Consider the following 26090-nt stretch of genomic DNA (forward strand, 5'->3'; position numbering starts at 1 on the left):
CTTGGGGTGGGCCACTGAGCGCGGTACGAACGGGACCGTCTGGGTGGCGCCCTCTATAATGTTTTAGATCGACACGGTACATACCCCCCCTCCTAGAGTTGGGGATGTCGGCGTGATTAGGGCACAGGACTGGTTCTGGTCATGCTGGTCCAGGTCAGTTAACCCGTTGTCCGCCGAGGACGCAGATCTGCTGTTCTGGTACCCTGAGGGACTTGTGCTTTTTTCAGGGGGGAAAATGCCGGGTCGGCCCGGGTGTCACAGGGTTTGATATTATGGAGATGTTCGTTCTCCATTCTTTTCGCCCCTCTCTTCTCCGCTTACGCATGGCTGAGAGGGGGCTGTTGAGGTGGTTTTTATAGTACTCCTCTGGCATCCCTGTGTACGTCCTGGTCCGCCGGGCCCGGTCCGAAGTTGTTTTCGTCGACCCGTAGGCCTGGGATAACCCCTTTTTGAAAACTAAAACACTTGTACTGCGGTATAGCCAGTGTATACCCGCAGGTGTGTTTTGGAGTTTTTTCCTGAGGGGTTATAGGAACAACCACCGCATGTTGAACCAAGAGGGTGGTTGATTCCCTGGTGTGTTGGAGCGGAGTCAACTCCCGGGTTACCCGGTTGAGTGTGCCCCTGCACGTTCATGACGTCTGCCAATCGTGTCAGCGTTCTCTGCCTCGGCCCCTCTAGAGCGTCGGGGATTTTTTGGTGGAGGCTTTGACATGGTGCTCAACAATGCCAGCATACGCCCCTTCCGCCGGGGTGCTGTTTTCAGTTGACCCCTGTGGCGCCTGTCTCGTCCGCATTGCTCCAGGCTCGGGTCAAGTGCCTGCTGCCTGGATTGAGGGATCGGCCTCTTCTGGAGGTCGTCTCCCCGGTGCGCTGCCTGCTCCCGCTGTAGTGTAGCCTCTTGAGTGCTTCGAGTTACAGTCATGCTGACTGCCTGAGTATGCCAGGGTCAGTGAGCCAGGCGGCGTGCTAGTGGGGAGAAGGGCCTGCTCTTGGATGGGCCCTGTCCGAATACGCTGGCGATGTGGGGGGCGGTGTCACTAGTGACCGCCTGGTGAGGTCTTGATGCTGTGGCATCATTGGCCTCTCCGGGCCCCCTTTTTCCGGGGGGATCCAGTCCCTTCTGGGTCTGGGTCTTCTTTCGCGCTCCGCTGCTACGGCCTTGCCAAGGGGTTGAGCTTTGCTCTTGACCCCGTGATTTTGGGGGCGGTAACGAGGTTTGTTCCTTCCGTTCGTTCCCTGGTGGCATGCGGGTTGTGCGTGTGCGTAGTCGTGGGGTCAAGCCACGGTCTGCTCACCCTGTGCGTTGAGTTGCTCAAGTTCCTCTTCGCACGGTTGGATCCGTCTCCCTCCCGTCCTCCATTAGGGAGGGTCGGGGGGCTCGGTCCTCCCCGGTTCTGATGGTTGTGGGGGGCCTCAGTGGGGTACATTTGTCGAACATCAGCTCCCGCTCAGCTCCCGTTGTGCAGTAGACGCTGAGCGGAAGCTTATACGACATAGAACAATAGGTTATGAATATAACCGTGTTCTATGAGTATAGTGACGCTCAGCATCTAGACGCCACTGCGGCCCTTGATCTTGCCTTGTGGTGAAAGATTGAGAAGGAGATGAGTGTGTGGCCACACCCCTGCTTAAATAGGTAGCGGGGGGTGTGGCCAGACGGATGTTGGTATGTAAAGGTACATTTTGTGAGTTTTTATTCAGTGTACAGCACTTGAGTGAGAATATGTGCAGTAGACGCTGAGCGTCACTATACTCATAGAACACGGTTATATTCATAACCTACTGTTTCTTCCCCATTGTCATTACACTTATAAACAGTTAAAGGCACAGTAAGTAGGGCTGTCTTAAATACTTCAAAGCTTCGAAGCTTCGTTCGATGGCACAAGCTTCGAACATAAAAAAAATTGAAGTTAAAAACAATTTTTTTTAGTAATATATATATATATATATATTTTTTTTTGCCTCCAAAATCTTGCGCCTCCATTCCAATGAAACGAAAAAAAGCGGCGCCTTCTCGCCTCCATTCCAATGAAACGAAAGTAAGCGGCGCCTCGACTCCACCTCTCTACAACAAGCATGTGGAGATTATCTGTGTTGAAAACAACAATGACATGTGCAGCAGACATGTCGACGAAGAAGCGAAACAATGCTGTTTGTTATTTAAGACTATGTCGGACAGATTTGTGTTCATTGTGCTGCTTTTTTAAAGTGTCCCGACAAATATAAAATTATGTCTTAATAAAACGTGCTTAATTAAGTTGAATTCTGCCTTTGTCTCTATCAACTACATATAAATATTTATATAATTGTTTGCTTGATAGGTTGCAACATAATTATGTAATGTCATGTCATTGGCTGTGAGAGCAGCCCCACTGCACCCAGGCAGCGCAGCCGAGTGAAACCTTGTTGGCTGCGTCACAGTCACGAAAGGGGCTACTTAATTAATTAATCCAATCCACTTTATTTATAGAGCACATTTAAAAACAACAAAGTTTACCAAAGTGCTGTACAAGTCCCACAACATAAGATTAAAAAATATATATATTAATATATATTTTTTTTAAATACAATAAAATGTCCCCGAAGCTTCGAATTAAAATCGAAGCTCGGCCCCGAAGCTTCGATTGCCAAAAAAAGCTTCGAAGGTCAGCCCTAACAGTAAGTCGTTTTCAGCCACCAGGACCACCAAAACAACATGGTGCTTACCATAGGAAATGCTGTACCGTCAAACTATCAGATCAAACTGTCAAACATTGCAGTTCAAATATGACTCAAGAGATCCAGCAATATCATATCACACTTACCACTAAAACTGCTGTCAGAATAAAATGTCTAATTATTATTAAAAAAAAATCTCCACGTGGTAAATACACAGGTTTACAGGAAAGTGTTGGAGTTGTATTAGGAGTGTATTTTGTGACTGTTGGGAACTAGGCTACACTGGCACACCTACTTCCAGTGAATGATGCTAAGCTAGGCTAACGGTGCGGCTGTTCCCAAAGCCTAATGCATGCACAGAGAATGTATCTGTATCTGCTTGTCTAACTCCAGGGTAGATGGCAAAATATGCGAATTTCCAAAAAAGTTGGCGTGTTCCTTTAATATACTGTAGTGGTTAAACTGAACTGAGAGCCAGTTTTAAGCCTATCTGGAGTTTGTTTCATTTCAACAAGATGCTAGGACATTTGAAAAAGAAAAGTGAATTAAAAAAAACCTACAGGAATCATTTTTCATGGTCATGTGTCTGCAAGTACTGGGTGAGTCAAACAATTTTTTTTTCATCTGTAAGCTTTGTAATAGGATTCACTCAGGTTGTGTGTATTTGCTGGTTAGGTGTATGCTGCTTTATGTTGGGGTATTAATCCTGGACATTGCAATAGTGACTCCTACTGGTCGGTCAAGGCGCCTGTTCAGCAGGGAGGGGATCTGGGGGAGATAGCATGAACCTCCACATGCATTGCGTTTCCACAGTGAAACTCCTAGCTGTCAGGTGAAAAAAAAGCGGTGGTGACTCCACATGTAGCAAAGGAGGCATCATGTGGTAGTCTACTCTACACCCTCCCCAGACTGACAGTAGGGTAGTCTACACCGGGAATTGGGGGATTGGAGAAAAGATAGAAAGGTACAAAAAAACAGCACAGCAAAACACTTTTTTCCACTTTAAACACTTAGAAGAATGTAAAGTGAGACTTGGACATGAACTCAAACATACCTCTCTGATGCACAAATCACTTAAAATGTCACTTTAAAACACAGACACACACACCAGCTAAGCCAGTGATTCTGTGGGTTGCAAGCAAATGGGAGAGAGAAGAGAGAGAGAGAGAGAGAGAGAGAGAGAGAGAGAGAGAGAGAGAGAGAGAGAGAGAGAGAGAGAGAGAGAGAGAGAGAGAGAGAGAGAGAGAGAGAGAGAGAGAGAGATAGAGAGAGATTTAGGAAGGAAAAAATAGATGAAAAGATTAGATTTCAGGTAGATTCAAGGTTTGGTTCATGTTCGCTCTGACAAGAACATTTGCTCAGTATTCTGTGTGCTCCTGAGCTGTAGCTAGTGTGGCCTTTAGAGATGAAAGGATTCCAAAGCCACCACCACTAGGCTACTGCCACGGAGGTCAAAAACAAAGACATTTCCACAAAGACTGTGTAAGTCACAAACGCACACGTGATAAAAATGCATAGTTTAGTTTATTAAATTAAACTATGCAAATATTAAATTACTTTTAATCCAGCCTCAGTGCTATGCCTAGCATACAAAACAGCTCTTGGGACGCTTGGGACAGTGTCAAGCACAACAGTGGTCAGGCAAGACCGACTAAACTGTTCTTTTTGTGAAAAAGCTCTGTGGAAATGCCTTTATTTTCCACCTCCATTGCAGCAGGGGTGAATTTTTTATTGTTTTTTTTTATCTCTAAAAGCCATGCAAGCCGCAGTCACGTTCCAGAACTGGAATGTAGAGTTTCCCAGGTCATGTGGGAGTAAATGTGTGTCACACTTTGGTGCAAGGCTTTCCTCAGGGCGACTGGGATATTAATATCTGAACAGAGATGAAAATGTAGTCATAGCTAAGAAACCGCCATAGGGGGTAATATGAGCCAATATTTACATCAAATAACCTCTCGACAAGGAAAACATGAGCCAGAAGTAAACAAGCACATCGACCCATATTCCAGGATGTTTACTACAAACTAAATAATGCACAACGCTTGGTTTGCACAAGCTGAACTGCTTAACGTGCGGTTTTGTTTTGCGGTAAACAAAACGTTGATGTCATCAGACTTTTTTTTTTATATCTAAAAAAAGTACCGTTGGGTCTCACGTGAATCGATACACGGTAGTACCGACATGTTTCGGTCGGTACCCTTAAAAGTACTGAATTCGGTACCCATCCCTAGCTGGGACTTCAATTAATTAACTACAGAAAAAATTCAACGTAAAAAGAAATTACGCATTTTATTGCACTTTATAATTTGTTTGCACTCCAGACACCGTGGAAAGTTTCTCAGTGGACGAATCCCAGGCATACCATTTATACAGTTGTACAGCGTGCATTGGGTGACAGTTAGGCTACATGGGAAAAGTTGAGACTGCATTGTTTGGCCCGTTGAATGGGAGATTTAGATGTAAAAAAAAACAGATGAAAGTTTTGATACGAGAACGGTTGTGTTTGCAAAGTCTTTGAATATCACAGGAGCATTTCAAGCCTACGGTATCACCTCGATGCATAGCATGTTGCAGATACCGTGGATTCTAGAGCTAACACTGGTCAGGCTAACGTTAGCCCTAGTACGAGCAAGCAGGGTCACCAACCCACACTGGACCAGATGACGGGGTTCAGAGCCAAGATGAGTCAGACCACGTCTAACGAAGTAACAAACACACTGGCTCGCTGGATTGCTGTGGAGTGTGGACTGTAGACCACCAAAATACAGAAGCTGGAGACCCTCCTTGAGCAGGTAAACAAAAACTCACCCACAACTGTTTTATTAATGGGATTTATTACTTCTATTACTGTCCATTAAAGCTTTGTGAATTGACGGTGAATTAGTGAAATATAAATTTAATTGCTTTTCCTAAATGAAATGTACTGAATATTGATCACGATAATATAATGTTGCTGCTGTTTTTATTAGCAATGTTTTTAATCTACTGTTAATTGATACAATAATTAATCACTTACCTAAACTATCTACTGCAGATATGGGACTGAGCTCAGGATGGCTACAGCACTCGACCCACGCTTTAATGATTTAAAGTGTCTACCAAGAGGAGAGCGAGAAGGGGTGTGGACCAGCATTGAGGCATTGTTGCGAGAAGAACCCAACAGGGCCACTCCAGAACCCACAGAGGAGCCAGCAAAGCAGAGGAGCCTCCTGCTGTTTGCTTCAGACTCTGATTCAGAGGATGAAGAGGGGGCTAACGGTGCTCTGGTCCTCTACAGAGCAGAGCCAACCATTTTTTCTTAGTCTGGTTTGTTCATACAGAATATTGAAAAAAGAAGAGAAATTGAGATCAATCCAGAAGTTTTTTTTTCCAATGGTCGACTGTTCTGGAATGTACTTGAAAGTACTACTCTATGTTTTATCTCATACGTGCTTGAGTTTACAAAAGGTCCTTTGCGCTATATATATATTATTCCTAAAATTGCTGCACTTTGTAAAAAATTGCATTGATCTGTTGGTCTGTGTAGTAGCCGATAAACAAGATGTTGCTGCTTAAACGTATGTATAATGTCATTGCTTCACACATATACCAAAATCCATTTGAATTGAAAAATGTTGCTTTTCGCATCAAATATTGATATGCGTTTAAAATGCGATTAATTTAGATGAATTAACTATAAAGTCTCAAATTAATTTGATAACATTTTTTAATCGAGTCCTACCACTAATATATATATACAGTATATGATATACAGGGTGCAATTTGCAGAGGGGAATGGAGGGGATTTCCCTACGTCTGCATTTTTATCGCTGGTGGGGATATGATTTATCCCACCTTCTGGTAGTCTATAATAGACTATCGTTCCTTCTAGCATTGAATTAAATACATGAATTTCTCAAAATCGCCAGCAGCCGGGCAGCTGAGTGGCGCAGTGGGCAAGGCGCTCGCCACTAACGCATGAGACGCTGGTATCGAGCCCAGCTCTCGGCGTTGCTACCGGCTTGGCCGGCCGTCATACTAACACAATTGGCAGTGTTAGAGGGTGGGAAAGCCGGTGAGTGGGGATTGGACGTTGTGGACAGCGACTCCTACAGGTTGGTTGGGTGACGCTGGTGCGGCGGAAACAGGAAGTATCGGGGGCAGCGTGAGCCTCCCACGCGTTACTCCTCGCCACTGAGAGTTCGAGCTGCTGCGGTGAAAAGATGCGACAGGCTGCCTACTCGTGTACCGGAGGGGACACGTGATTCAAGGCTTCTATCCTCACTACAGCCGACCAGTGGGAGGCATAGTCTAGCAATGTTCAAGACAGGGGAGGGAAGAATTGGATAATACGAAATTGGGATGGGAGAAAAATAGAAAATGGGGAGAAAAAGTGGATCAAAAAAGAAAAATCGTCAGCAGCCTACACACCAGCGTCTCCCTGCTTGCCAGTTTACTTTTAATTTAAAAAGCTCAATGTACCCCACGGCTTTTGGCTCATTTTACCCCACAGACACCATTTTGAAATAAATTACCCTGTAGGCCTACAGTAATTCAGAGCAAACTTTTTGGTAATTAGTTCACATGGTCTTATACCTTGGTAGTTTGTTAACATGTAGCCTATCGTTTCAAACCATGCAACATTTTAGTCATTACAAGAGTCATTGGGTCTCATTCCCCAAACTTTTCCAAAGAGTTCTTTTGGAAGACTTATCTTGGAACCGACTGAGACAGAATCAATGACAAGTTCACTCTGAGTCCCCAACGTGCTGGTAATATGTCTTAAGTGGCTCAAACGGTCGCACCTGTGACATCTGCTTGGGGAATGACACCATGTCTTAAACTCGACCGTGGATTCCCGTCTAGGTCATTTGCATACAAAACAACGCCTCCAGAGCTCCTTGTAAGGCAACTAGTGATGCAGCCGCGTGAAAATGGAAAGGCGGAAGTGCCTTGCGAGTCTTGCGACGCATCAAAATTAGATTAGATTAATGTATTGGCATCATATATAGTACAGCTCGTGGTACACCTGCCGCAGCGCGCACGCACACACACACACATGCGCGCGCAGACACTGTATATGAATGAATGAATGAAAACCTTATTTAACAGATTGCAGAATGGGTACAATACAGTACGGCTCAATACACACAATTGTTAAGGGGATGCAGACCAGAGAAAGACGTTTGTCTTGTTTACATAATATATATATATACATATATATATATATATATATATATATATATATATATATATATATATATATATATATATATATATATATATATATATATATATATATATATATATATATATATATATATAGCCTACGGCGTAATGAATGAACACAGTATAGGCTCATCATTCCATTAATGACTTGCCTCATTAGGACCCAGCAGACACCACACACATGCTCCGCGCTACGTACAGTACAGGCACAGTCCGCATACATACAGACTGTACCTATACTGTACGCAGGGCAGAGCACACACATATAGCATCCACTAAATCCCAATGAAACAAGCAACCAGAATATATTAAGCCTATACTGTTCACCCATTAGACACGTAGGCCATACTGGCGCACACAATACTTGTTATGGAATATTAATGCAGTCTATTTCCACCGATTAGCTTTAGTTCTTATTTATTTATTTATCCACTGTCATTTCAGTGTTGGTGTATAGGCTATATAGTGTATTTCAATATAAGTTTAATTGATTAATGATATATTCGAAGGAATGCAGGTTTATATCAAACAAAGGTCTGTCCCATTGTATACCATTAAAACAGATATGTAACAAATAAGAAATACAAATTCCACAGAAGGCATTAAATAATAATTATTTTCAATCATTTCACAATAATTGCATAATTGTGTTTGAATATCTGAGTAATTAAAGTAATTATACATTTGTCCAAAATAGCTGGTTCAGATATGGTTAATCCAGCTGCCCTGTGATCAGATGAATCCATATTATTTATTTTTCCGACACCAAATGCGTAATTTCTTATCGTACAAATATTGTCATATTTATTTTAATTATGATTAAGTAATTAATTCCAAGGAGGCCTGTAGCGTTGACATGAAGGAATCACTATGAGAACACAGTCTGTCAAGTTAATACAATTTCAATTAGTCAATCAATCATAAGTGTGCTCCTCAGCACTCTTAAATCTGCTCTCAGCCACGCTCAAATCTGATCTCAGGAAAATTTGGGGAATCGCTCTACCAGCCCTAATATGTCTTAAATGGGCAGAAATCTGCCTAAGAGGACATTCTTGGTCATAAATCCGTTCGGGAATGAGACCCACTCTCCCCTAATACATTTGTATATATCTCATTTTGTTTGACCCTGCCCCACTCACTCTCCCTTAACTCATTTTCATATATCTAATTTTGTTTGATCCTACCCACTCTCCAGAAAATTTACAACAAGCGGTGCAGGGGTAAGGCTAAGAGAATTATCAAGGACTCCAGCCACCCAAACAACTGCCTCTTTGAACTGCTGCGGTCAGGCAAGCGATACCGGAGTCTCATGGCAAGCACAGAAAGACTCAGAAGAAGCTTCTATCCCCAGGCCATCAGGTTGCTCAACGAACAATAACACTATGCAACAACCATCAAATGCACTCACAACACACACATCCACACGCACACACTCACTTTAAACAAACAACACACTGCAGCACCCACTCTCCACACTTTAGAACACCTAAACACACTTTATATTTATTGGTAAAGGATTTGCACTACAACCTATACCCCAGTACACCTTACTGTAAATTGTACCTCATCCCATTTCTGCTTTGCACTATATAGTATATTGTATATTAGTATATTGCATAGTATATTGTATATTGTATGGTAACTCAGTTACTTCTATTCTGCATCGAACATTGTACATATGTATATACTGAACACTGTGTCTACGTACGTGACTTCTATTTTTTACTTCTATTTTTACATGCTATACTATTTTATTTCATACTTATCTTTTGTCTAGCACAGTCTCTGGAGCGTAACAGAAAGAAGCATTTTGTATAAAAGTATTCTGTACTTCTGTATGACAACTATTAAAGAAACTTGAACTCTTCCCTAACTAATTTCCATATATGTCATTTTGTTTGATCCTACCCCACTCTCCCCTAACTAATTTCCATATATGTAATTTTGTTTGATCATACCCCACTCTCCCCTAACTAATTTCCATGTATCTAATTTAGTTTGATCCTGCCCCACTCTCCCCTAACTAAGATACGATAAGATAAGATATTCCTTTATTGATCCCCTTGGGGAATTTCAGGCATCATAGCAGCATGGGGGAGGGGGGAGGGGAGGTACAGGTAGTAGAAGACATACAGGTACAGGTCACAGAATTGTAGTACAGTGGAGAAGTAAAAAATAAAAATAGAATAAAAAGGCAGTACAACATACAATATAATTAACTCTGGACATGCGCATATGGGCAATAAATATAGTTACAATATATAATCTAATAATCTAAATCTAATCTAATATATAATCTAAAATATATTTATTTGATCCTACCCCACCCTCCCCTAACTAATTTCCATATATGTCGTTTTGTTTGATCCTACCCCACTCTCCCCTAACTAATTTCCATATGTCATTTTGTTTGAGTGTCAGAGTGGATTTGCACTGGATAGTTGTTTCAGGGGTGTTGACATTTTGCAACATTTTATATTCACAAATTTGTGAAAAGAAGAAAAGAAGGAACTACAACACCACGCTCCAGTGGACCGCTGTCCAATTACATATGGAAGACAACATTTCTGCCCGAGTGGGTCCTTGTCAGGTCTTACATTGGATGCCTACACACTTGCCACCAGGACATCTGGTTGGGTGGGAAGTGGGAACACAGCTGTTCTACATCCATCAAAAGATTAACCCTATTGTAGCAGCCTGAAAATATTGTCTATTATTCAGAACTGCTGACTTGTGTTTTATATCCCCTTTGTACACAAAGACATCATTGATATTCCCACGAGCAATGATATGAGTTTCTCTTCCTTCTATCGGCTGGAGTATGGACCATACACAGTGTGCTGAAGGGTCTGCAATTAGGTAAAATTAGACCTAAAATAATCCCCCTTTAAGTTAATATGTGGGAGTTAAGTTATTATTTACCACATAATGTTACACTGTCTGCCTATTGATTGCATCTCAGGTTATATGACAGTGCTGCCATCTAGTGGGCCAGAGTTGGTTTAGTGTTCCCTCGTATCTGCGTCACTTCCTCTCTATGAGCTTGTGACGTTGAACTTGACCGGACACGGAAGAGAGCGGACGTACACACGGCGTTGCTCTCGTTAACGTTATAGTTTGACGGTGACCAAGTATGTAAAGTGGCTTACCAAGCGGACATTATACCACCAAGAGAGAGTGAGTTTTAGTACCCAGCTAATTTGATGTTTAGTAAACGTCTGGGATTAGCATATTACAGCAGACTATAGTATTCCCCATCTATCGTTACCAGTTAGCCGAAGCTAGCTAGCTCGGCGCTAATACCTAAAGTAGCTTCGGCTCATGCTTCGATAGCTGCTCTATACTGGACATATCAGTCGATATATAACACAGACCAGAGAACGTTTAGATAAGGTCTGTGTCGCTGTAAAGGGACACAACTAGTCCTGAGAAGTAGCCATAGCAGTAACCTGTGGTACAGAGGGGACCAGCGTGTCTGCAGCAGCTGTCGGCGTGCGCCGTGCAGCACCACGGAGCGGAGCGAGACACTCGGACCACCACAGCGGAGCATCTGGTCTGCAGGAGCAGACTAGTGGCGCCTATTGGACCGGGCAGCGTCTTCCCGCCCTCATCAACACGCAGCGGTCTACTACTCCTCATCACCTCCATCTCTCTCATCCTGCAGAGGGAATTGTTCCTCTGTCACAGTGGTAACCGCGGCAACGTTTGGCCAGAACACTTTATTAGAACTATTTGGGCGCCCATCTAAATTTAGTAATAGTATTTAATTAGGCTTTGTGTAATGTGATAACAATATTTTGTATGTATCCTTTTTCCCTTTTTTGCTTATATAAAAGCATTATGTTTCAAACAGTTTCCTCGCTCTTTCTAGTTTAGGTGACTCCATTTTAAGTTATTCACTCAGTTGTGTATTTGGTACAATTAGTTTAAGAGTTAAGGCATCCTACCACACCCCCTAAGGTGATAATTATATACAGTCCTCTAAGCTCCCGCACAATTTGGTCACTTCGAGCCGGAGTTAAACCAGATAGGATGTCACAAAAGAGCGAGGTAGGTTCAAAGGGTCCCCCCCCCCCCTTCCCTGAAGGGAAGACACGTGCTCCTAGGGAGCGTAGATTACCCTCCCGACTAGATGACTGTGTCCTGGGTACACCCAGTAGCCCTAGTTCGGAGAGCAATCAGCATATGCTAAACACATCAGCTGACCGGACAGTAGGGGACTTTACAACCCAGACGGCAGGCACACCCCAGCTAGTAGAGGGTGCTGCTGCCACACCACAGTTAGATCAGACGGCAGGCACACCCCAGCTAGTAGAGGGTGCTGCTGCCACACCGCAGTTAGATCAGACTCTGAGAACAGAGTCAGACCCGACTGACACCCCCCAGCGGCCTGAAGAGAAGAAGAGACACCAGGTGGCAGTCTCGTGTAGTAAAGACATAACTACCTTCTCGCCACTGGATACCGCCAACCAAGATGAGTATGATGAGCAAGATGAGTCTGAAGAAGAAGAGGAGAGTGACTCCGCTGAAAACGACTCGCAACCTGGAGAGGATATCAATCCCCCAGACAGAGTGGAGCCACGCGGCAGGCAGGACTTCAATCACTTCCAACCGGGAGAGTTCTTCGTAGACACTCGCAGAACTAGTAGGCCCCCCAGCAGAGCACAAAGCAGAGGGAGCGTTACAAGCCAAACAGAATTCATGTTCCAATGCATGCAACAACAACGCGAAGATGCGCTCGCAAGAGAGGCTCAACGACGCCAAGATGCACTCGCAAGAGAGGAGTGGCTCCAACGAGATGCGCTCGACAGAGAGAGAAGAGCCGCGGAAGCACTGGAGCGGGAGCGCGATAGAGCGGCAGCCCAGGCCTTGGAGTACACCCGGCTCGCTACCGCCCAACTGCAATCGGCCTCTGCCTCCAGGCAATCATCAAGAGCATCCACTAGGAATAACTCACCCCAGCGCCGCCAGCCTGAAAGGGAGGAGCACCCGGCTACGTATCCCCGACCCCGAAGAAGGGACAAGGCCGACTCCGAAGACCTGGAAAGGCGACTGGCTCGTCTGCAGGAGGAATATACGGCACCTTGAGAGGCGCCACCCCGCTCTCAATGTGAGCGGCTACCCGCCACACACAAAGCAACCTCCAGATCCCATCAACATTGGCCCGTAACTGCACCGGCCCCTAGGTACGACCCGCTCCCACAGCGCCCACCAGGGAGCGCCATCCCATTCTTCAAAGACAATTCTAGAAGTCAGTACCATGACATGAGGATGTGTCTGGAGTTCCTCCTGGGCGCCGCCAACCACAGCGAGCAACAGAAGTTCATCGAGCTGTCTATGCACTGTAGGCTGCCTGCGGCCAAGCTCATATGCACTGCCAACGCATACTCCCCCACCCCCTATACTTCGTCTATCCAGGCCCTGGACGAGCGCTGGGGACGCCCGTGGGACCACATAGTGGAGGAGATCCACGAGCTGGGAGAAATGGCAGACATAAAGGACGACCACGCCCTGGACGCATACTCCTTGAAGGTACAGGCTCTGGTGAGCCTCCTGACGTTCCAAGGAGCCGCCGGCCGCACTGAGCTCTATGCAGGCTCCAACGTAGAACGCTTCGTCAGGAAGCTTCCAAAGGAAAGGGAAGAGAGGTTCCGACGGGAACACGAGCGTCTCCACCCCCAACAGCCACTGTCTACCCTGATGGAGCTCTCAGAGTTCCTGAAGTCGGAGATGAGGCACATCCGCCTCCCCAAGCGGGAAGAGCCGAGAGGCAGTGGACGAGACAAGTCCGACCGAACGGGGCGGCCCGTTAGGGTGCTGACCACCGTACATGAAACCACATCAAAGGAGCACCAAGGGCCCCCGAAAGGCCAACGAGGCTTCTCCTCCCAGAAGAAAGGAGAGAAGAAGACTCCGCCGCCATGCCAGTGCTGCACAGAGGTCCACTGGCTAGACAACTGTCCCGTGTTCAAGGAGAAGACTACAGAGGAAAAGAAACAGTGGATAATAGAGAATAAGCGGTGCTGGAAGTGCGCCCGTGAGCACAGAGCAAAGGACTGCACCCTCAAGGGACCCTGCAGACAGAGCGGGTGCGGGAAGATCCACCTCACGGCCCTCCACGACCTCAACAATAGAGACGACAAGGCTAAGCCTTATGTGGCGGAAGTCCGTGATGAGCCCTCTAGAGAGCTACGCAACTACTACGTGGGCCCCGTGAGAGGCAGCACTCCCCGCGTGCTGTTGAAGATTGTGCCGGTGGTCCTGCGGAACCGCGACAAGACTCTGGAGACCTACGCGGTTATTGACGATGGCTCGGAGCGCACGCTGCTGATGCGTGAGGCTGCCATCGCCCTTGGACTCGTGGGCGACGCAGAGGAGCTGGATCTCCTCACCATCCAACCAGGGCGCACCACTATTCGAGGAGAAAGTGTGGCCCTCACCCTCACACCGGCCGGACGGCCGAAGGAAGTCTTCAAAGTGAGCCGCGTATTCACAGCTGCCGGGTTGTGCCTCTCCAGTTACGGCTACCCGATGGAGTCCCTCATGAAGAGGTACCCACATCTCCGTAATCTGGGGATCAACGCTGCAATGGAGGTGAAGCCCACCCTCCTGCTCGGCTCCGATAATGTGAACCTCACTTTACCCAAGCACATCATCCCGGGTCCACCCGGATGTCCCGTCGCCCTGGAGACTCCGCTAGGCTGGACCCTGCAGGGCCCCATCAGTCTAAGAAATCTGAACGCCCGTCAGACCCACTGCCTCTTCATTGGAGCGGGGCACGAAGACGAGGCATTGCTGGAGAATGTTCAGAGGTTATGGCGGCTGGACATTGCTCCATACAAAAACGAGAAGATACACACTCGCTCCAAAGAAGATAAGGCGGCGATGGATCTTCTCCAAGCCAAGACCAAGCGTGTCTGCGTGCGCGGTGTCCTCAGATACGCCACACCGCTCTTGAGAAGAGAGCCCATGCCGACCTTCAAGGTTCCCCCAGGAGTAGCGAAGCCGTGTCTGCTTAGCACTGAAAGAAGACTCAGCAGAGACCCCGAGACGGCTGCCGCCTACGCCACAGAAATGAGCAAGCTCATAGAGTCTGGACTCGTCAGGAGGCTGAAGCCTGAGGAGGCGGAAAGGAGTACCGAGTCATGGTACCTTCCACACCATAACGTTAAGCACAACGGAAAGAACAGAGTGGTCTTTAATTGCAGCTTTCAAGTGCGCCAGCAGAACCTCAACCGCTATCTCCTGCCCGGTCCGACTCTGACCCCTCCTCTCCTCGGAGTCATGGTGCGCTTCCGACGACAGAAGACCGCCATCAGTGGCGACATCAAACGCATGTTCCATCAGGTGTGTTTGCTCGACGAAGATAAGCCACTCATGAGGTTTTTGTGGAGAGAAAACCCAGACGACCCGGAACCGTCCATCTATCAGTGGGAGGTGCTGCCCTTCGGGACGACCTGCAGCCCGTGTTGCGCCACCTACGCCCTGCAGCTTCATGTCGACGACGGCGCCGCACCCCCCGGAGTCTCCGATGCTGTCCACCACAGTTTCTATGTGGACAACTGCCTCCACAGCGTGGAGACCGCGGAAGAGGCCTACAAGCTGGTGCATGACATACGCACCTTCCTGGCCACCGCTGGCTTTGAGGTCCGCCAGTGGGCCACCAACAACCCTGAGGTCGTCCGAGACCTCCCAGACGAAGCGAAGGCTGACAGCAGCGAGACCTGGCTCTCCCAGTCAAGTGAGGACGCCCAGGAAATGACTCTGGGTCTCCTCTGGCGTTTCAAGTCTGACACCCTGTGTTACCGGCAAAAGAAAATCGAAACTCGCCATTACGTAACCAGGAGGTCGATCTACAGTACTCTGGCGAGTCAATATGACCCGTTGGGTTACATCAACCCCTACACGACTCGTGCCAAGGCTCTGGTCAGCGAGCTGTGGACTGAGGCGAAGGGATGGGATGACCCCCTACCAGAGACACTCGGGGCGAAGTGGAAGAAGTGGGAAGAAGAGCTCCCCACCCTCCAACAGATCGAGTTTCCCAGGAGCTACTTTCCCTCGAGCGTCAGTCTGACCGGCAGCCAGCTCTCCCTTCATGTATTCTGTGACGTGTCTGAGAAGGCATATGGTGCAGTAGCGTACCTGCGCGCGGTGGAGCCCGACGACACAGTCCACGTCTCCTTCATTCTTGCACGCTCAAGAGTTGCACCCAAGAAGCAGCAATCCATTCCCCGGCTGGAGCTCTGCGCAGCTCTAAGTGGAGCCCAGTTGGGAAAGATGCTGAAGGAAGAGCTGCACCTCCCCCTTCACGCGGTGTCGATGTGGTCTGACTCCACAACAGTCATCCAGTGGATCCAGTCGACTTCGTGCAGATATAAAGTATTCGTAGGAACAAGGGTGACAGAGATCCAAGAGCTTGTGGGGATCAGCTGCTGGCGATACGTTTCGACAGATGTCAACCCGGCGGACGTGATCACCAGAGGTGCGACCCTCGAGGAATTGGCACGTCCCAACCTCTACCACCGTGGACCCGACTACCTACGCAAGCCAGAAGAAGACTGGCCTTCTCCTCCGAACTTGGAGAACGCAGAGGTGGAGGTGGAACTTAAGAAGTCCATCTTCTGCGGCCTCACTGGACTCCAAGACCCTTCAAATACTGACGGTCCCAAGGTTGAGGATTGCCAGACCCTAGAAGAGCTCCAAGTACGTACCTTCCACCACCGGAACCCCGGTCCCGGAGACCCGACCCCTCTCAGCGCTGACGACTACGCCGCAGCGGAGATCATGTTGCTGCAGAGGGTGCAGCGGGAGGTCTTCCAGATCGAGATGGCGTGCTTGGGACGGAAGATGGAGCTACCAAGAGACAGCAAGCTGAGGCTACTGGCCCCCGAACTGGACGAGAAAGACCTCATACGTGTCGGAGGCCGCCTACGACGGGCTCAGGGCCTCACTGAGGACAGCAAACACCCCATCCTACTCCCCTCGAAGCATCCGGTGACTAACTTGGTGATTCGTCACTATGACACCAAATTGTATCACCCTGGCGCGGAGCGGCTCTTCGCGGAGCTCAGGAGAAGGTTCTGGATACTTCGCGGCCGGGAGGCTGTGCGGCGTTACCAACGGTCATGCACAGACTGCCAGAAGCTCAGAGCCCAACCCATCATGCCACGAATGGCTGACCTCCCATCCTGCCGCCTCCGTCTCCAAGAAGCGCCCTTCCACAACACGGGCATGGACTGCTTCGGGCCCTTCACCATCAAGGCGGAGATCGGGAGAGCAACTGCTAAGAGATGGGGAATCATCTTCAAGTGCCTCACCACGAGAGCCGTCCATCTCGAGGTGCTGGCTGAAATGACAACAGACAGCTTCCTCCAGTCATTCCGTCGATTTACTGGAAGGAGAGGGCGACCCCATACCTTATGGTCTGATCATGGGACGAATTTCAAGGGAGGAGAAGCTGAACTCATCAAGAGTTACCACCAGATGAGTGAGGAGTTGAGGGACGAGCTGGCCTCCCAACAGGTCACCTTCTCCTACAACCCTCCAAATGCACCCCACTTCGGTGGAACATGGGAGAGAGAGGTCAAGTCAGTAAAGGCTGCTCTAGCAGCCGCGCTCAGAGGACAGGTTCCGAAGGCAGAGGTCTTCAACACCGTGCTGGTGGAGATTGAAGCCATTCTGAATTCCAAGCCACTGGGGTACGTCAGTAGCGACGCGGCCGATCTCGACCCCATAACACCCAACAGCCTTTTGATGGGGCGGCGAGACGCGGCCCTTCCCTTTGCGGTCTACGCCTCCACCGAGATCATCGGCAGAAGACAATGGAGGTATAGTCAGGCTCTAGCCGACCAATTCTGGAAGAGGTTCACCACCGAATATCTCCCATCGCTGCAAGGCCGCCGCAAGTGGATCACTGAAAGAGGCAACCTAGAACCAGGAACCCCAGTCATGATCGTGGATCAGGCGCTTCCCCGAGCCCGCTGGCTCACCGGAGGGGTGAAGAGTGTGGTAAAAGGGCAAGACGGAAGAGTCCGCTCGGCTATCGTGGATGTCGGAGGAAGAACATACCACAGACCAGTGGCTCGACTGATCCGACTACCCCCGTACTCTGACTCTGACCAGCCTGAGTGACTACTAGACATTCAGCAGACCTCAGTACTGATTAGCACCGCAAATCAGGGGGCGGCTGTGCTGAAGGGTCTGCAATTAGGTAAAATTAGACCTAAAATAATCCCCCTTTAAGTTAATATGTGGGAGTTAAGTTATTATTTACCACATAATGTTACACTGTCTGCCTATTGATTGCATCTCAGGTTATATGACAGTGCTGCCATCTAGTGGGCCAGAGTTGGTTTAGTGTTCCCTCGTATCTGCGTCACTTCCTCTCTATGAGCTTGTGACGTTGAACTTGACCGGACACGGAAGAGAGCGGACGTACACACGGCGTTGCTCTCGTTAACGTTATAGTTTGACGGTGACCAAGTATGTAAAGTGGCTTACCAAGCGGACATTATACCACCAAGAGAGAGTGAGTTTTAGTACCCAGCTAATTTGATGTTTAGTAAACGTCTGGGATTAGCATATTACAGCAGACTATAGTATTCCCCATCTATCGTTACCAGTTAGCCGAAGCTAGCTAGCTCGGCGCTAATACCTAAAGTAGCTTCGGCTCATGCTTCGATAGCTGCTCTATACTGGACATATCAGTCGATATATAACACAGACCAGAGAACGTTTAGATAAGGTCTGTGTCGCTGTAAAGGGACACAACTAGTCCTGAGAAGTAGCCATAGCAGTAACCTGTGGTACAGAGGGGACCAGCGTGTCTGCAGCAGCTGTCGGCGTGCGCCGTGCAGCACCACGGAGCGGAGCGAGACACTCGGACCACCACAGCGGAGCATCTGGTCTGCAGGAGCAGACTAGTGGCGCCTATTGGACCGGGCAGCGTCTTCCCGCCCTCATCAACACGCAGCGGTCTACTACTCCTCATCACCTCCATCTCTCTCATCCTGCAGAGGGAATTGTTCCTCTGTCACAGTGGTAACCGCGGCAACGTTTGGCCAGAACACTTTATTAGAACTATTTGGGCGCCCATCTAAATTTAGTAATAGTATTTAATTAGGCTTTGTGTAATGTGATAACAATATTTTGTATGTATCCTTTTTCCCTTTTTTGCTTATATAAAAGCATTATGTTTCAAACAGTTTCCTCGCTCTTTCTAGTTTAGGTGACTCCATTTTAAGTTATTCACTCAGTTGTGTATTTGGTACAATTAGTTTAAGAGTTAAGGCATCCTACCACACCCCCTAAGGTGATAATTATATACAGTCCTCTAAGCTCCCGCACACACAGTATCGCTGGACCATATTCAACATCCTTCCCTGTGTGACTAGTAGGTGGGACCAGCAGGGGGCGGTGTCTGGCAGAGAGTGTCGGAGAGAGACGGGATGTGATATATGGAGGAGGAAGATGGAAGGAGATCCTCTTCGGCAGTGAACTTGAACACGAACAGTTGCAACGGACGGGGGCTCGGGAGAGCCCTGTTGCAGAAGTTATGTTGGAGGGCCCCGTGGGATAGCGACGGGTGATAGGAAGTACTTGCTAGTGGACGCGATATCCTAGAAGTACCAGCGATAGTGTGTGAGCAAACAGTGCAGAGCCAAGCACTAACAATCGGGTTATAGTAGTTACTGTGTGCGGTATAAGTAACGTGCGGCTAACAACATATCAAAGTCCTTAACAATCGGGTTATAGTACTGTGTGCGGTATAGAGTGCGAGCCCCGAGACGCGCGTGGGCCTACAACCGGTCTGCTCCGGCTGCCTTCAATCAGTCTGCTCCGGCTGCCTGCAATCAGTCTGCCCCGGTTACCTGCGACCAGATCTGCACCCGGCTGCCTGCAGCCTACGGGAGTTCGTCCCGTCCAGCAGGGGTCGTCATCACTCAGCACACGCTCTCAGCCGGCGCTGCCTCTCTGCCCCAGCTCCGCCTGCTAGTATCCTCACCGAGAGCGTTCGACGCCATCTTGCTTTCCGGACAACAGTGGCGCGGCGAGGCGGCCATTTCGGATGAGTACAAATGGGCATTGATGCTCCCGAGCTATTATACAGTATACAGTGTGGTGCAGCCTGCGGGCGAAATTAACGTTGCTACTACCGTTCCATAGGGGTACCCCAAACAATACATGCCGGCATTAAGATAGGACTTTTACTGGTATTTTGTGGGCCCACCCTTTTGCTTCCTGTTTATTTCTTTTGAGTGTGATACCTTGTTGGTGTAATAATATTTTCCCATTCAGTGAACCCTTCTATTCCTCCCCTATGTTCTCCCTTCTTTCCCCATATTACGGAGTACTAGAGCAGTATATGTAAACCCTTAGGGAAGGTATTGATACTGTGTCTAGCCCAGACGTGGGCAGCACTTAGTCTGGGTACAGCGAGAGCACTTGGTGCCTAGGGCGTAATTACATAATTACCAGACTGTAACTATCGTGTAACGATGACCATGGTGCAATAATTACCAGACTGTAACTATTGTGTAACGATAACCATGGTGCAATAATCACCAGACCGTAACTATTGTGTAACGAGAACAATAGTGCAATAATAATCAGACTGAATGGGAGCACGGTGTGTGTGTCTTTTACTGAGCCTAATCTTAACCCTTTTGATGCGGGTAACATATATATTATTAACCCCTTCCTATTTAACCTCCCCTTTCCTACTGTAAGGTTTCTGGTGTTAATGAGGGAGGGTACTGCTTGCGGGGGGAACCAAGTTATTTATTTACCATCCAGTCACTAGGTGTGGGGGGGTGCTAAGGGGACAATTGGGGAGAGTGAGGGCGTGTTGGGGAGTACTGCTGACTGCCCTGGAAGAGAGAGGAAGACCAGAGGACTAGGTTTGTAAATCCTGGGCCCCATACACTCCCACTGCCAGCCTCCAGTTGACGCTCCTGACCCCAAAGACGGAGGTGCAGCTAGCCAGAGTTCTACTGTGTCTCGCTACCTAGTGACCGTGCACCACAGTTCCCACGAAGCAGGGATAATCCACCCTGCTACACTATCATACATTAATCTGGGAGGGCTTTCTGTGATCTATACGAATACATTTGTATGCATATATGCTCATGTATAAATAAAACATATAGACCTACATTACAAAAACAAAATTATGTATATAAGATTACATTTTCAAATATTTACAGTAGGTGTATGTAAGTATATAAACATGGTAACTGGGCCTGGTGGTTAGCAAGAATTACACAGAACATTAAGTATGTAAACATTGAACTATAGGCCTGGTGGATAGCAAAAATTACACAGAACAGTAAGTATGTAAACATGGTAACTATAAGCCTGGTAGATATCAAGCAATAGCAAGAGCAATTTTTTAAGGAAATTCTTAGCAGTTGTAACAGGGGAGTCAATGCAGTTCTCCTGGTTTTTCCATCTCAATGAAAGATGTCGGCGTTGTCAATAAGGCTAACACCCAAGCTAAGAGCATGACACAAATAAGGCTAACACTTGAGCTAAGGTCATGACACGAATAAGGATAACGTGAGCTAAGCGCATGATGTGAATAAGGCTAACACTTGAGCTAAGAGCATGATGTGAATAAGGCTAACACCCAAGCTAAGAGCATGCTGTGAATAAGGCTAACACCCAAGCTAAGAGCATAATGGGAATAAGGCTAACACCCAAGCTAAGAGCATGATGTGAATAAGGCTAACACCCAAGCTAAGAGCATGATGTAAATAAGGCTAACACCCAAGCTAAGAGCATGATGTGAATAAGGCTAACACCCAAGCTAAGAGCATGCTGTGAATAAGGCTAACACCCAAGCTAAGAGCATGATGTGAATAAGGCTAACACCCAAGCTAAGCGCATGATGTAAATAAGGCTAACACCCAAGCTAAGAGCATGATGTGAATAAGGCGAACACCCAAGCTACGAGCATGCTGTAAATAAAGTGGGAGCATATCTATGTTCCCCGGGTCCTATGTTCCCCGCTCCCGATAAAAAGGGTCCTATATCCTATGTTCCCCGGGTCCTATGTTGATAGGCCTATGTGCGAATCTGTTTGAGCTTAAAATAATTGATATAGGCCTAATTTATCAATAGTATTCACCACCTAGCCAACAATATTATTCTCTTTCCTCCAGAAACATTCTCAATTCCATTTCTCTTGTTTCCGTGCCAGCTAAATTCTACCGTTCGTTGCGGCGACTATACTAACACACAAATTTAAGCATTGATTTTGGCAGTAGGTTAGGCTGCCTCCGCGGCCCACTCGATGGCGCTCACTGGCCCACTGTTTGAGAATGGCTGATCTAGGACCCGGGGAAAAAAAATTCGGGAGCGGGGAACATAGAACCCGGGGAACATAGGGATGACCCCGAATAAGGCTAACACCCAAATTAAGAGCATGCTGTGAATAAGGCTAACACCCAAGCTAAGAGCATGCCTCACCTGACTGGGACTGGCAGGAGGTGGAGTGATTGTTACAGTGGCACGCCTGGCATCCTGAGCTGCTCAGGTTGTAGAATCCTGGGTGGCACTCGTCACACTTGTCTCCATATACCCCCCGTTTACACCTGCATACACCAGAGCTGCAGAAAGACACCACACTGTGAATAAGGTCCAACATTATCACAAGCATTGCCGGAACTCCTGTGAATTGTATTGAATTAGTATTTTGGAAGAATATGAATGAAAGGCTGAATGTACAGTATAACACTTTTCTAACACTAGGACACAAAACGCTGACCCCTGTGGGAATCAAACCCCTAACCCTGGCAGTGTTAGTGCCATGCTCAGAGTGCCAAGCACTCTTGCCATCAAGACACATATGACCACAGTATTCTATATGACATTTCCCCTGCTCCTCCAAGTAAGAATGTACTTTTCTTGTCTGGTCACTTCATGTGCATGGCTGTAGGGGAGATGGGAGTAGGATAAGCCAGGAATACAGAAGATGACCAGGGGGAGGTAAGATCAGCCATTATAGAAGATGACCTGAAGGAGGTAAGATTAGCCATTATAGAATATAGCCTGAGGGAGATATGATAAGCCAGTATTACAGAAGATGACTTGAGGGAGATATGATAAGCCATTATTACAGAAGATGACCGGAGGGAGATATGATAAGCCATTATTACAGAAGATGACCGGAGGGAGATAAGATAAGCCATTATTACTGAAGATGACCTCTTAGCACAGAAAACCTTGTTATCAACTTTGGACCTGTACCAGATAAGACTTCAGGCTATGAACACATTGTGTTTTCCTGCTCATACTTCTCAGCTGGAACTCTTTTGCAGGCATCTGTTTGCAAACTAATTCAGACATAAGTAAAAATCTTAATAATTTCAGTGTGTTCAAACCAGTGATGCCAGTAACTAGTTACTCTAATCTGATAACTTTTTCAGTAAATAGTAATCTAATTTACTTACTTTTTACAAGCCAGTAATCTGATTACAGTTACTTTTCCAAGTGGCTGTGCGTTACTATTTAGTTACTATCTCATAATGCTGATGATAAGAGAGCCAGGGGTACAGTCAGCTAGACCGGAGATGGGACGTGCGCTCGCACACGCACGCACACAGCCACACACACATGTTTATGTTTATAGCTGATTTTAGAATGGCTTCAGCATGAAGTTAAATCAACTATCCAGTTCGTGTTTTATAGTGTAATTTGGCTACTTGAGAGAGAGTGAGAGAGTGAGAGTGAGATAGAGAGATTCATGTTACGCGCAACTTGCGGAGTACGCACTGAGTCCGTTGTCTCAGAATGACTGTTGTCATTCTTATGTTGTGGCAGCAGCAGGGGGGACGACGACAACTTCGTAACCTAGTTACTTTCAAAGTAACTAAGTTACTTTGATAATGAAGTAATCAGTAAAGTAACTAGATTACTTTTTAAATGAGTAATCAATAATCAGTAATCAGATTATTTTTACAAGTAATCTGTGGCATCACTGGTTCAAACCTCTGTAACTATTACATTAGCACTCAGAGTAGGGCTGTCCCCGACTAAGGATTTGGATGGTCGACTATGATTGGCCAAAATGTGCCGTTAGTCGACTATTGGTAGACAAAAAAAAAATATATATATATATATTTTTTTTTTATCATTCCATTTCGGCTGTGGGGGGTGCTTAATGTCTGAAGGAGTCGACTGAAGGCTTCTTGTCCTCTGCAAAAGCATCCAATTGGTCCACTGATGGATACATCTTGATATTTGTCTATTGTGTAGTGTGTTCATTAGATGGGTGAAATCCTCTAATCCCTCCAGGTCCCCTCGATCACTTCACAGATGAGCTGGACATGCTTCTAAGCTCCTTACCGGAAGATGGTACCCCGCTCCTTCTATTGGGCGACTTCAACCTGCCTGACTCATCTCAGTCGGTCCCAGTGGTCTCCCTCCTACAACAATTTGACCTGACTCCCACTGCCATGCCTCCCACCCACAAAGCAGGCAACTCCTTGGATCTCATATTTTCCCGTAACTCCAGCATCATTAACACCACGGTAACTCCCCTACATGTATCTGACCATTCCTTCATATCCTTCTCACTAACTCTCATGCTTAACCGAAAAGTCTTCACCCCAACTCAAACCGTCTCACTCAGACGCAACCTGCCCTCCCTATCCCCCTCCACCCTCTCCTCTGACATAATATCCGCTCTACCTTTGAGTGACACCTTCTCTGCTCTCCCCACAGAGATGGCAACCTCCACCCTCCTCTCAGCCCTTGCAACCTCCTTCAACAAGCTCTGTCCCCTCGTTGAGAAACCTGCCCGCCGTTCCCCACCCAGTCCATGGCTGACGGATGCAGTGAGAGAACAAAGACAGGTCCTGAGAGCGGCTGAGAGGAAGTATAGAAAGTCACGCCTCACTGCTGACATCGACACATATCACAACCTCTTGTTAACATTCTCCAAAACCATTACTAATGCCAAAGCTTCTTTCTTTCACCATAGGATCGAGGCCTCTGCCAAGAATCTTCGCAAACTGCATGCTACCATGTCCTCCCTCCTCACCCCCCCCCCCCCCCCCCCACCTCCTCCTCCCTCTTCTTTTTCTGCCGAAGACTTTGCGATCTTCTTTGAGGAAAAAGTGGAGAACATCCGCAGCTCCTTCTCCCAACCCCCACCCATTCCAAACGCTGAATCGAGAACCTCATCCTTCACTCTGTCATCTTTCTCTCCCATTACAGAAGCCGAGACCCTGACACTGGTAACGTCGAACCGTCCGACTACATGCCAGCTGGACCAGCTACCCTCCCCACTCCTCCAGACCATAGCACCGGACATCCTCCCATTCCTAACTGCAACCATCAACTCCTCACTCAACTCGGGGGTGGTCCCCACCTCCCTAAAACAAGCCAGAGTCACGCCCCTCATAAAAAAACCAACCCTGAACCCCACCGTCATAGCCAACTATCGCCCTGTCTCTCTTCTCTCCTTCCTTTCTAAAACACTTGAACGTGCTGTATCCAACCAACTTACTGCTTATCTCTTACAGAATGACCTCCTAGACCCCAATCAGTCTGGCTTTCGGACTGGCCACTCCACAGAAACGGCGCTCATTGCGGTCACAGAGGCACTTCACTTAGCAAAAGCGAAAGGCCTCTCCTCTGTCCTGATTCTCCTAGATCTATCTGCAGCCTTCGACACAGTCAACCATCAGATCCTCCTCGCGGCCCTCGCAGGAATGGGAGTGGCTGGATCTGCGCTGACATGGCTGACATCATACCTCAATGACCGCTCCTACCAAGTGTCATGGAGAGGGACTCTGTCGGCCACCCGCCCCCTCCGGACGGGTGTCCCCCAGGGCTCGGTCCTAGGACCCCTTCTCTTCTCCCTCTACACTAAATCACTGGGTAACATTATCACGTCTCATGGCTTCTCATATCATTGTTATGCCGATGATACTCAACTCTTCCTCTCCTTCCCTCCCTCAGATATCCACGTCTCTGAGCGGATCTCGGCCTGTCTGTCCGACATCTCCGCCTGGATGACGACCAACCACCTCAAACTGAACCTAAGCAAAACAGAATTGCTCCACCTGCCAACCAAATCCTCCCCCCTGACCGACCTCTCCATCACAGTCGAGAATGCAGCTGTGACCGCGTCGCCGACCGCCAAGAACCTTGGTGTTGTCCTCGACGACCAGTTGAACTTCTCTGCTCACATCGCAGCGACAACCAGAACCTGC

The 26090-nt window shown here is 47.5% G+C and overlaps 1 protein-coding gene across 1 annotated transcript in view; it reads right to left on the reverse strand.

Moving 5' to 3' along the window:
• The window catches only part of LOC311236763 (multiple epidermal growth factor-like domains protein 9), a 167302-nt gene that overhangs the window by 74491 nt on the left and 66721 nt on the right, over positions 1-26090 (reverse strand). The window contains exon 3 of the mRNA XM_084324514.1: positions 22339-22478. Within this exon, the coding sequence (XP_084180640.1) occupies positions 22339-22478 (140 nt within the window). The remainder of the gene's footprint in view (positions 1-22338; positions 22479-26090) is intronic.

This window comes from Notolepis coatsorum (assembly GCF_963971535.1).
Source record: "Notolepis coatsorum genome assembly, chromosome: 11".
NCBI lineage: Eukaryota > Metazoa > Chordata > Actinopteri > Aulopiformes > Paralepididae > Notolepis > Notolepis coatsorum.